Below are 13359 nucleotides of genomic sequence, written 5' to 3'. Positions count from 1 at the left end.
ATCATATTACAAGTTCAAATCACACAGTGACACGATTTTGTTATTGATAAGTCGTGATACATATTGATCCCAGTTTATAGACCATGAAGGATTTCCCCATTGTTAAACACAATCTTATCAGGATGAGTTAGGTACATGAGCTTTCTTCCCCCAATTGTGCTGTATACAATTCAGATAGACATATATGATCATAGCTAGAGCAAGTGCTTGCTTACATTGTAGAGTTACTATAAAATACATTTATAATACAGGGGGGAATTAATAATTTAATATTAAAAAATAGATCTTTGAATGAATGCACTAAGTATCTGTTTCAATAGATTATGTAATCACTTAAGCACTGTAAACCAAATGTTTCAGAATTAAACACAATATTATACATCAGATTTACCCCCCCCCCCCCCCCCCCCAAATAATTTTATATTCAAAGGAGCGTTGATTTCATATCAGGCGATGCTTTCTTTCCAACTGCTAGAGTTGACCAGATTGTTGGTAGAGGTACTGCAATAACAGACAAGGATCGAACCAAAGTGGCCACTGAAGGAGACCACCCTGAGGACCCCAGCATGATGGGAAAACTGGGAAAGGTTGAAAAACAGGTATGATGGTTTTCTCTGGTTTTCTTACTGTAAACGAGGTGAAAAGTGTGTCTATCTGCTAAAAGTTATACAAAATTGTATTGTTTCATAAATACATTTCAGAGCCCATAATGGGTAAAAATGTGTCAGAAGACAAGTCTAAAGTTGTGCAAAGTAGAGCTCATACATAAGTAGCAAATTTGTGCCAAATACAAGCCACACAAAATGTGTACTGAAAACATATTTCAAACGTCTAGACCATTAGGTATTCTCTATACTGTACTTTCATTGACACTGTGTGACTCTAGGATGCCATCCCACTGTCTCTTAATGTAATGGTAAAAGATGATGAGTGCTTCTATATGCAGTACGTTTAATCATTATCATTTCAGGTGATGTCAATGGAAAGGAAGCTGGATTTCTTGGTGAACATCTATGTGCAGAGGATGGGAATCCCTCAGTCCGAGACGGAGGCCTACTTTGGATCCAAGGAGCCTGAACCTGCACCCCCTTATCATAGTCCTGTGGACAGCAGGGAACAAATGGATAAGAATGGCTGCATCACCAAGATCATACGCTCCAACAGTTCGGCAGGGCAGAAGAATTTTGATGCACCGCCAGATCCTCCAGGCCCCTGCCCTCCTTCCACATCATGGCAGCAACACCCTATCAGTGAGTACCAACGCCACAGTCAAGGGAACTCGCCTATCGGGGACCCATCCTCCTTAGTTAGAATCCCACCTCCGCCCTCTCATGACCGCTCTTCAGGGGGCCACAATGGGAGCAACAGAGGAGGTGCAGAATACTTGAGGAATGACGAAGCTACAGGGAAACATCATGACAGTGCCCTGAGGGACAGTGACACTTCCATCTCTATCCCGTCTGTGGATCATGAGGAGCTGGAACGCTCCTTCAGTGGCTTCAGCATCTCCCAGTCCAAGGAGAATATGGATTACCTCAACAACAGCTATTATGGAGCAATGGCCCCTGGCGCTGCTGTCAGACCCCACATTGCAGAAGGGGAGTCTGACACAGACTCAGATATATGCAGCCCTTCTGGTCCATCTCCAAGGTCTGCAACTGGAGACATGGAGTGGTCCAGGTCAAAATGAAACTGGGGGACATCAGTACATGTTCTGAATCTGATTAGCAAAAGTTGATGTAGCCATAAGAATGATGAAATTGCCCAGTGGCCCCAACTTTACATTGAGAAGTTATGGAAAAGAGAAGTCCCATCTGCTCAATAAATGAACTGTTGTCTTAGATTTTGACATGTCTGCTGTGGACCAGGGAACCCAGTTAGTTTTCAATGTCTGTAATTTTTTTAAACTTAAAAAAGGGTTCAGGTTAACCTAGGCAGAAGGCACACTTGTTTAGAATAACACAATTCTTTAATCCTTTTCTTGCATACATTGTATTTGTTCGCTTTCATCCAACGTAGCAATTAAAATTACTTCATAAGCACAGGGCCAGTAGTATAGTTGCTCCCATAATTAGAGAATGTATATCTTTAGAAAAATAAAGTTATGGAAGAATAAGCTACAGTAATTTCTCAAACTAAAAGACAGAACGTTTACCGGAACTTATACATGCCATAGAGGTTAGCACCTCTTACCAAACTTCCAGATGTTGTTATGATATATTATTGTACAATCGTACAGTAATTACTCATATAAATTCTAAATGTATTCAAATCATCCCAACTGAGGTTGATGTTGTTAATTTACTTTTAGTTGCTCATTAACACACTGATATATTGTATCTTGATTGCAAACATTGTGAAACTGCACACCAGCAAACATAACAACACTTCCTTTCTTTAGGTCAGGCAAGATTGTAGACATACATCTGTGAGGTGGATTGACATTTTCGTCTTGATCTAACAGTGAACAAGAATGTCAATTTACATTAAACAACACCCAACGAGACTGGAAGACTTACTCTTTTTCAGTTGACATCATGAATTTTTAACTGTCGTGGTTTATGATAAAACAAAGTACAGTACAGGATTGCAAAAGCAATTTTTAGTGATAACAATCCACAAGATGTTCTCTTAAAAGATGTATTATAAAAAAATGATGATTGAAGACTGTATATAGGCACTATTAAAAAACAAACAACTGGTCTTGCTTTACATGAAGGAGAAACAGTTGTAACTCCTGTGAAAGTTTGTCTGACAAAAGTTTTTTTTTTTCAGAACATAAGACTGAATTTATTATTTTAAAATACTGTTGTAAGGGCATAACTGATTGAGTGTCAGTTTTACCAAAGCATTTTCCTAAGGAAAAAAAAAAAAAAAGTATTGGCAGCTAGGTTTTGGAAGCTTGTCTGTGAATGGCAATGCATTTACAATTTACCAAGAACAAAGACGCCCTAAAAAAATTCTGACAACCTTGAAGTCCTATATAATTTTTGCCTGTAAAAGCATGCTTTGAGAAAAATAGTCTGCATTTGTAACTACTACATCTATTCTAAGATACTCTAATGTAATATCAGACTGCATTTCTTTATTATTTGTTTTTCTATAATACTGTTTCATATTATTACAGCATAGTTCACAATTGTATACTATAAAAGTTTGTCCAGGCAAATCCATTTATCTGTTATTTTCTTTAAATAAATCTATAAAATCCCATGAAAGTGAGTTTAACGAAAAGTGATCAAAATACGAAAGATATTTTTATTAATTGAATGTATGCAGTTGATGATATGTAGTACTGGGGATAATTATGGGGAAAACACTTTTATAATAATTATTAATTACATTTTTACAATTGACTAAATGTGCGTACGATATAAAAAATACACAACAATGACTGTGTTATTGATAGTAGTGGTACTAGCATATTGCATTTCAGTTCTTCGAGACATTGACTCAAAGTACTAGCCACTACCTAGTGTATTCCTTGAAAGGCTGTTGAAGAGCAATGGATCTATATGGATGTGACATCTAGTACAAGCATGCTTTAATTAACTAGAGGCGCTAATTTCCTTTTAGTTATTTATTTTTCTTGACTGTGGAACCAATAAACAACAAGAAGGCTGCGAATGCAGAAGGCACAGAGAATCAGTCCATCCTTCAGGTGGCAGCTATAGACCCACTTACCTTGTGTGCTTGTTGCTTATTACTTCAAATGAATGTATCACCTTGCCTTCTCTTGAGCATTCAATTCAGCAGTTCTTTTCATCCTCAGTGCTTTTGCAAAAACTTTTCAGCGAATAAGTACAATATATGTTGTTCAATATCCACTATGAGTTTACAGAGTTTTACTACATATTTGCAAATATATTCCAGCTTTGAGTACCATGAGGATTTTAACAGCCATTGCTATCTCAATATCTCGGTTGGTCTCATATTTCCTTAAGAAAGAACTAAACTGAAAATGGATATTATATCAATCCATCTAAATTCAAACAAGTCCATTTCAAGTGGCTCATGGAATATATTTTAACTTATTTGTCCTTGAGGTTTCTATTATTTTTTTATGTCTGTCCTTCCACCTCCACACGTTGCTTCATTATGCATTTTCATTCATTGCTTCATTATGCAGACGCCCTAAAAAAATTCTGACAACCTTGAAGTCCTATATAATTTTTGCCTGTAAAAGCATGCTTTGAGAAAAATAGTCTGCATTTGTAACTACTACACCTATTCTAAGATATTATAATGTAATATCAGACTGCATTTCTTTATTATTTGTTATTTGAAACAGGTCTTTGAAAATTAAACAATGAGACTACAGTAGATGGTGCAATTCACTGAGCAGTTCAAGGGTGTTTCCATAATTAGTTCCTGTACTGTACATACTATATCAATATTGTTATTAAGTAAACTCAAAGTGTAAATTAATTTTAGCATATTTATGGAACATAATAATCATTGTGCTGGATCATAATAATCATTGTGCTTTAAAAGTGTGACGCACAGTAACTGCATACGCAGGGTGTCATCAGATTTTGGACAAGTTGATAAGAATAGGTAACTGTGCTTTGAGAGGTCCTGGGTTACATCCCTGGTCACAGACTTAGCCTTGTCTGTATTAAGCATTTTGAGCCAACAGTGGCTGCTTGAATTGGACTATAGATTACTGTAAGACAGTTTTTGAAAATGTCACTACTGGGACTATGCTGGATGAGGAGAAAACTCAGCAATTCAAGTAAGTTTGTTTAAGGAATATCAGTTAAATTTGATTCCCCATGATGCTAGCTATAAAATGGGTTTCACTGGCATCATTGCTCTATCCACCTTTCACACTTCTGTTGGGTAAATTTATTGATTGGTTCCATTCCAATTAGAAAAATTTTTTTTACTTTTGTTTACATTGATAAAATTCAAAAGTTAAGAAATGTGAAAATAAGAAACAGAATGTAGGTAACTGCAAACAAATCATCATAGTGTATGCATTTGAAGTATGTTTTTTTACTGATAACCATGTTACACATTCACTTTGTTAAATGGATCTTTTAAATTATTTTTCTACTGTATACGAGACATCAGATTTCTCCACAGTTGGAGAACAGAAAGTTAAAATGCTCAAAAGTCGGTTACTTTGCTAGGAAGCCTGACATAAAATAAGTAAATACATAAAACATTGAAGTTAGACATAAATACCAGCTGTAGTGGTGATGCTCATAACACTTGAGTTAAAGGATGTGTTACGCAAATTGATATAGAAATGGTGTTATAAAGAAGGTTAAAACAACGTTAGTCCTGGATTCAGCCAGCTTATACATATAATATTATTTTTGTCAGTGCTATACAAATCTGCACATCCTCTATTAAAATATAGGACATAAGAAAATGCAAATACTGCTTGAATGTACTTATTCTGTATTCATTGTTGCCATCTACTGCCTTGCTTGTTTGCATTGTTCCCAAAGACTATTCAGTTGCCTTTGTTGCAAATGTGTTTACCATTGTGCATTTATATGCATTGATACAGTGTGTTCAATAAATATGTGAACACTACTTGCAAACTGGACCAGCCGGTGTCTCTTTACATCACTTTGCATTGGACTTGATGTCGGTCATATGAAGCTCTCCTGTACTTGCAAACTCATTGAACACTGTATATGATGCACAGCTATTGCAATGTAGCATTCCGTATCACTGAATTTGTGGCAGCTGACACATGCTTATTTGATCTGCTTTCTGAGGTTCAGACAAAAGTAATCACATTAGGTTTTACATTTCCATGTCCTCATTTTTGTCATAGGGCTAATTGTATAGTTAAAAAACACAAATAAAATCAATAAAAATAATATCAAATATATTTTAAAGTATTAAAACAATACTATTGTTTTTTTTTTGTTTGTTTGTTTTTGTTTGTCTTTTTTTTGTAGTTATGTTAGAACATAAGAACATAAGAAAGTTTACAAACGAGAGGAAGCCATTCGGCCCATCTTGCTCATTTGGTTGTTAGTAGCTTATTGATCCCAAAATCTCATCAAGCAGCTTCTTGAAGGATCCCAGGGTGTCAGCTTCAACAACATTACTGGGGAGTTGATTCCAGACCCTCACAATTCTCTGTGTAAAAAAATGCCTCCTATTTTCTGTTCTGAATGCCCCTTTGTCTAAACTCCATTTGTGACCCCTGGTCCTTGTTTCTTTTTTCAGGCTGAAAAAGTCCCTTGGGTCAACACTGTCAATACCTTTTAGATTTTGAATGCTTGAATTAGGTCGCCACGTAGTCTTCTTTGTTCAAGACTGAACAGATTCAATTCTTTTAGCCTGTCTGCATGTGACATGCCTTTTAAGCCCGGAATAATTCTGGTCGCTCTTCTTTGCACTCTTTCTAGAGCAGCAATATCTTTTTTATAGCGAGGTGACCAGAACTGCACACAATATTCAAGATGAGGTCTTACTAGTGCATTGTACAGTTTTAACATTACTTCCCTTGATTTAAATTCAACACTTTTCACAATGTATCCGAGCATCTTGTTAGCCTTTTTTATAGCTTCCCCACATTGTCTAGATGAGGACATTTCTGAGTCAACAAAAACTCCTAGGTCTTTTTCATAAATACCTTCTCCAATTTCAGTATCTCCCATATGATATTTATAATGTACATTTTTATTTCCTGCATGCAGTACCTTACACATGTTTTTAGCATTCCAAACATCATCTAAGGTCAATTTCAATATTTTTTTATAATTTTATGGCTAATATTAACCCATTCAGAAATATTTTCAAGCGGCATCATATTTAATTTTCTAGAAATCTATTTGCTTTTGTAGAACAACAAAATAATTTTTAAACAACAAATTTAAGCTGTATAAAAAGAACCCTTCTCACTCTAATATATATATTACATTCAAAATCATGAGCCAACATTGCTGGCTTTAATTGTTTCATAATGCTGAACACAGTCCTTCTCAGATGTTTTATTTTACTGTATGGTAACCCAATCTTTAAGACGTCTTTCAAAATATCAATGATTTACAGTATAATCTTTTGTTACTGCAGTTGCTCTAAATTAATTATATGCAATTGAAGTAGTTTTAAGAGCCACTTGAGCAGAAACTCACTGGCTATATTAATGTTTTAAAACTTCTGCTTGCAATAAAAAAAAAAAATGCATTTTGCGCCTTATGTTTTCCATGTGAACTACAATGATTGTTAGCGCGTGACAACAAAATTATGTTCATAACTTGATTTATTCCAAATTATGGTATGGTTTCTTATATATATATATATATATATATATATATATATATATATATATATATATATATATATATATATATATATATATATATATATATATATATATATAATATAACAAGACATTTTTCAAAAGTAAACCTGTTTTCAGATTATATTTTTAATTTTTTAATTTTTATTTATAATGAATGAAGGGTATAAAGCATGTCTTTTGAACAACTGAATGACAATATTCAACTGTCATGTGTCCTTTATGATCTGTGTTATATGATATTGGAACCCACAATAGAAATGAGATGTATAATAAACTTTGTACAATTGACACTGAACCTTATTTGACTAAATATGTTTCCAAAACGAATCATTGTTATAGTTCAATTACAGGAAATAAAACAGAACTATGATTTAGTTTGAACATAAATGAAGTTAAACAACAAGAAACTGAAAATGCTCTACATATTACAACAGATACTACTACATGTACTTTAAATAAACTGAACTGTGAAGTCACAACATACACACTAGGGGGCATGCAACTCAAACATCACAGTGTGCACTATGGAATAAATCCTCAAAGCAAGAAAAGTATATTTTAACACATGATAAACTGGATTCTGTTTACAAAGCGTTCAATCCTAAACTGGTTAAAAGACTATATTGGTTTTGATGTATTAGTTCAATGTTTGTACCAGTTTCTGGACTGTTTGTTTATTATTTAACAACACTGTCAATATTACAGTGCATCTGCATGACTTGGGACCTTTATGTTTATGTTTTGAACAAACATATGAATACATGTATTAACAGGTTTCATTGTGTTACAATGAAGAACCAAGGTCAGATACATACTCTAAAACAAGGGTGGCCAATCCCGGTCCTGGAGGTTCATTCCACTGCAGGTTTAACAGATAAAAAGAGATAATGAACTACTCTGGGGTCTGGATCTAGGTTTAAAAGGTTCAATCAAACAATTTAGAATAGGGTTGGAACAAAGACCTGAAGTGGAATAACCCTCCAGGGCTGTCATTGGCCATCCCTTCACTAAACGGTGACCGATTTATTATTTTGTGAGCCCCTGAAAAATAAACATTGAAAAGGAGCGTGGAATATTTTTTTAATTTTTTTAAAAATTTTTGTCAGAGGAAGTCACAGGATGAAGATTTGGATAAAAGCCAAACAAAAAGATACAGTTTAGTACTCACAGCATGGTTTCTCATCATTGTCCATGTCTGGAGATTAATGAAGAGCAGGTGCACTGCCTTGTGTGTCCCGAATCAAACCACAGGTGATGGTTACTTAGCAACCACTCCTGAGATCATGGTTCACAAACCAGCTATGTACTGTTTGTCTGATGTGAGCACAGTGGCCCAATTTTTATTGTTTGTTGTTGAGAATGTGACCACATTTTAAGAGAACAAAACATGTAAATGTTCTAAATGTACCAAGTATCGACTCAGCTCACAGCATCATTACCAGTTAAACTTGTATAATTCTAGGGATATGAGACTCATATCATGCACTCTCTAGCATTTCTCCCAATCCTCACTCATAAAAAAAAAAAAATAACTACAGTAAAATCAACCTTTGTGTGTAACTAGACTTGATTGTTTAATGATGAAATATTGATCTATAAATGAACAAGCATGCGATTCCAGCACAAACAAAAACTAAATGATACAGACTTGTCAAATGGTCAATGTTAGTTTATGAATTTTCTAAATGATCATTAGTAGTAAACTAGACAAAGACGTTTGCACAGTGTTAACACGTTACATTGTTTCTCTAATTACTCTGCGTTTACATAGTAGTTACTTATGTAAATACATGCATACTTACACATAGTTGCAATGTTATTATATGCAGTTACAATGTACTTAATGTGTCAGTATTGTTGCATGATACATGTAAGTACACAATTGTATCAGAAACAGATTAGGGTTATATCGTGCAGAAATATTTAAACATAAAGTACACTGTAACTATGAATAATAACATAGTAATTATGTATAAGTACACATATATTTACCAATTGGAGACACTTAAGTATTTCCTGCACAGTTAAAGGTAGCAGTCTTAATCAACAGTTGCCAAGAGTTTGAATGCCCTTAGGATGGAGTAGCTGTTGTCAGCACACATACTGGTGCACTCTTTTCCTCAGACATGTACACTTTCACAAATACAACAAGGATTATAATTTAGCCACTTTCAGAAACAAATTCATTTCTTGTGAAGCCCACAGGCGGCTATGGCTGTTTTGGCTATTATTTTTTTATCCGGTCCAGTGTCATCAAATGGAAAGGTTCCTTCCAACCTTTAACCCTTCGCAACATTTCCTTTTAGTGATTTAAAAAAAAAAAATTAAAGCCATTATAGATTAGAATGGAATGTTCTCGGTATTTAGTTTGGAGCAGAGCAAAATGTGATGCATCTAAGTGTGAGTATACTATCTTTTTGATGCACCCAGGTAATAAAATAATGATATAGTGTGCAGACTCCCTAATTCTTGAACATAACAAGAGCAATGCCTGCTGGGTTTGAAAGTCAGCCCACACAAGTCTTAAAAGCACACGATCAATGAAAACGCTGTTTTGCTTCCACTTGACCTGATATATCATCCTTTCTCTCTCACTTTCATTACACTGCACTGCCCTCAACATATGAATTAAATGCTTCATATGTGCTACAAATAATTTATCAGAACAATCGTGTTCAGTTGGAGTACGGTGGTATGGTTGATGTCATGAATGATGTTTGTTTATGATGTCACTTATCACGTGAGAGACCATGTCTCTGATTGGCTGAAGCATACTCAGCAGTTGATAATTACCATTATGACAAGTGGCGCTGGCACAATTTTTAATGTGGGGGTACTGAAAGCCATTGAACAAAACTGTAACCCCTGTATATGATAGAAGTCATGCATTTGGTTGCTATTATGTCAAACATGTTAATAAAATGGCTAATGTCTATTTAAGTACAAAAAAAATTAACCACAGTCCTTCATTAGAGAATGGACATCTAACACATCCAGAATACCAGTTACGGTTTTTAGTATTGCTCCACAAAACAGCACCCCCAGTTAACGCCATTGTGATGAGTTGATTTTAGCAGGTGGTGCCGCTGAAGAATTTACAAAAAAATATATTTTTTGGGGACATTTTCAATAAGCATTCTACTGGACACACTTGCTTATAATGCAATCCAAATACTAATCAACTCTCACGAGGTTGCCAAGGTGTGATTTATAAAATATCCCGCCCTTGTTGTGACAGTCAGCATTGATTGGTCTATTATCGTTTGTGTTCGAAAGCAATGTGAAAAGGACGCAGTGCACTAGTGCACACATACACAGCTCATAAGCTAGCAGGATTTATCATTGCACCTGCAGGTGCACACCACCCCTGCACTTCAAGCACCCTCAGCACCCCTAGTTATGATATTGAAAGTAGGGTGAACTGAATGCTTAGAAGAATTAAAATAAAATAAGAAATAAAATGCAAATCTAAAATTGACAGTATGTGTGTATATATAGATAGATAGATTTGCAGGACTACAATTTATTTCCTATTAAATTGCAGCTTCTGATGACTCTCCATTATCCAACAACATCAACACTACTATGCCCTTTCATGTATTATTACATTTAAAAAAATACATATTTTCACAAGCAGTATTTTCTGCACATTTTAAGGGTATTAAGGCTATATTATGAGACTCTTGACCCCTTTGACACAAGATACATTATTACTTCTTTGATGCTGCATAATTTCCTGACTACATGTTGTTTAGGATGCCCTCCTTGTTCCTATTTTGACAACTTTACATTTATCACGGAAGCATTATCACACCTTTGTAATGGATTTAACATCTACATTTAACAACAGGACAGTCCAAGCCACAAGGGAAATCAATCGTTATGCTCTGTAAAAGAAATTGAAAAAATATATATACAGCTCTGGAAAAAATTAAGAGACCACTGCAAAATTATCAGTTTCTCTGGTTTTACTATTTATAGGTATGTGATTCAGAAATCAATATTTGGTGGAATAACCCTGATTTCACTATGTAACACAATTTTTATTCCTGGGTAGTAAGTGTTATTTCCTAATTGCTTATGCCTCAAAAGTAAAGAAAATGGCTGTTATTCCCCACAAACTTTGCTTTTGTGACCAGGACAGTGATATTTTGAAATTTACCTATTTCCAATGAGAAAACGGACGAATTTGTGTCTTTTCGTTCACATAAATTCAGAAAAAAACAACATATGAATCCAAATTAACATGTATTTATACTAAAGTAATACAAAAATGACTACAAAAGATTTAGAAGTGAGTAGTTTTTTCAAGATTTACGATTATACTGTAAATCACTTTCACGAATCAGCCCCCAAATGTAGTCTCCCATCATGTTCTCGTTTTACTGTCCTTGGTAGCGGCATTCAAAGTCCAGTATATCCTGATGGAAGCGCTCACCTTGCTCCTCCGAGTATGCTCCCATGTTCTCCTTGAATTTATCAAGATGAGCATCAAGGACATGGACTTTGAGGGACATCCTACAGCCCATTGTGCCATAGTTCTTCACCAGAGTCTTAACCAGCTCCACATAGTTTTCGGCCTTGTGATTGCCCAGGAAGCCCCGAACCACTGCGACAAAGCTGTTCCAAGCCACTTTCTCCTTACTAGTGAGCTTCTTGGGGAATTCATTGCACTCCAGGATCTTCTTTCTCTGTGGTCCGACGAAGACACCGGCTTTGACCTTTGCCTCAGACAGCTTAGGGAAGAAGTCTTGAAGGTACTTGAAGGCTGCCGACTCCTTATCTAGAGCTCTGACAAATTGTTTCATAAGGCCCAATTTGATGTGCAGTGGTGGCATCAGTCCACCAGTGGCTCCCACTTGACATTGTTCCTCCCCACAGAGAACTCGGTTCGCAGTGGCCAGTCCCGCCTGTGGTAATGCGCCTTGGTGTCCCTGCTGTCCCAAAGGCAAAGATAGCAGGGAAACTTGGTAAAACCGCCTTGGAGGCCCATCAGGAATGCCACCATTTTGAAGTCTCCTATGACCTCCTGGCCGTACTCATCATACTTCAAGGCGTCCAGCAAGGTCTTGATGCTGTTGTAATCCTCTTTGAGGTGCACCGAGTGAGCCAGGGGAAGAGACGGGTACTTGTTACCATTATGGAGCAGCACGGCTTTGAGGCTCCTGGATGAGCTGTCACTGAAGAGGCACCACTCATTCTGGTTACAGGTGATTCTGATTGCCTCGAACAGACTGGTCACATTGTGGCAGAAGCAGAGCCCATCTTGACGGGTGAAGAAGCTGGAAAAAGGTTGGTGACGCTTCCTCTGATCTGCGACTTGCACACTTTCATCCAACAAGTTCCATTGCTTGAGCCTAGACGTCAAAAGCTCGGCATTGGACTTGGTGAGACCAAGATCTCTAATCAAGTAGTTGAGGTCTTTTTGGTTGGGGTAGTATGGGTTTCTCTCCTCAGCTCCACCTCTGAAATTGTCATCTGGATCTACAACGTCTTCCTCGCTCTCTGACTTGCTGCTCTCTTCTAAAGACGGCTGCTCTCTCTCCGGAGGAGTGGGTACGGGGAGCTCATGGCAGTGTGGCACTGGGGCGATGGATGAAGGAAGGTCCGGATACGTGATAGCAGGTGCATTCTTGCCAGTCCGACGTTTGGAAGGGTCCACCATGCAGAAGTAGCAGTTGCTTGAGTGGTCAGTGGGTTCCCGCCAAATTCTTGGGATAGCGAACTACATGGCTCTCTTTTCCCCTCTGTACCATCCTACAAAAATACATTTATTTCACCCATGACTAATGTGTAAGAGATTCTCACAACATTTTTCATATATGATATATTTTTTCAATAACATTGAAAATTGTAAAACATTTTAAAATTAAAAACTTTTACAATTTTAAAAATTTTAACAAATTTTATAACATAAAATTCCGAGCAACAATTGTCCATCTTACCTTCCAGAGTTTTTTTGCAGTGCTCGCAGGTGAAATGAGGTGCCCAGGGTTTGTCTTGATCCCCGACAGGCATGCCGAAATATGCCTTGTAGGCCTCACACATCTTAGCAGATGCTTCCACTGAGTACTTTTTCGCTC

The 13359-nt window shown here is 36.4% G+C and overlaps 1 protein-coding gene across 6 annotated transcripts in view; it reads left to right on the top strand.

Moving 5' to 3' along the window:
• LOC121319255 (potassium voltage-gated channel subfamily KQT member 2-like) overlaps window positions 1–5834 on the top strand; it is a 54017-nt gene extending 48183 nt beyond the window's left edge. For all 6 annotated transcript variants that reach the window (XM_041256481.1, XM_041256483.1, XM_041256482.1 and 3 more), the window contains 2 exons: window positions 476–599; window positions 971–5834. In XM_041256481.1, the coding sequence (XP_041112415.1) occupies window positions 476–599; window positions 971–1690 (844 nt within the window). In that variant the 3' untranslated portion in view covers window positions 1691–5834. The remainder of the gene's footprint in view (window positions 1–475; window positions 600–970) is intronic.
• Window positions 5835–13359: the final 7525 nt, after the last annotated feature.

The sequence above is a fragment of the Polyodon spathula genome, chromosome 8, assembly GCF_017654505.1.
Source record: "Polyodon spathula isolate WHYD16114869_AA chromosome 8, ASM1765450v1, whole genome shotgun sequence".
NCBI lineage: Eukaryota > Metazoa > Chordata > Actinopteri > Acipenseriformes > Polyodontidae > Polyodon > Polyodon spathula.
Note: the sequence above shows the minus strand (reverse complement) of the source record. Positions and strands in the feature narration are given on the sequence as shown.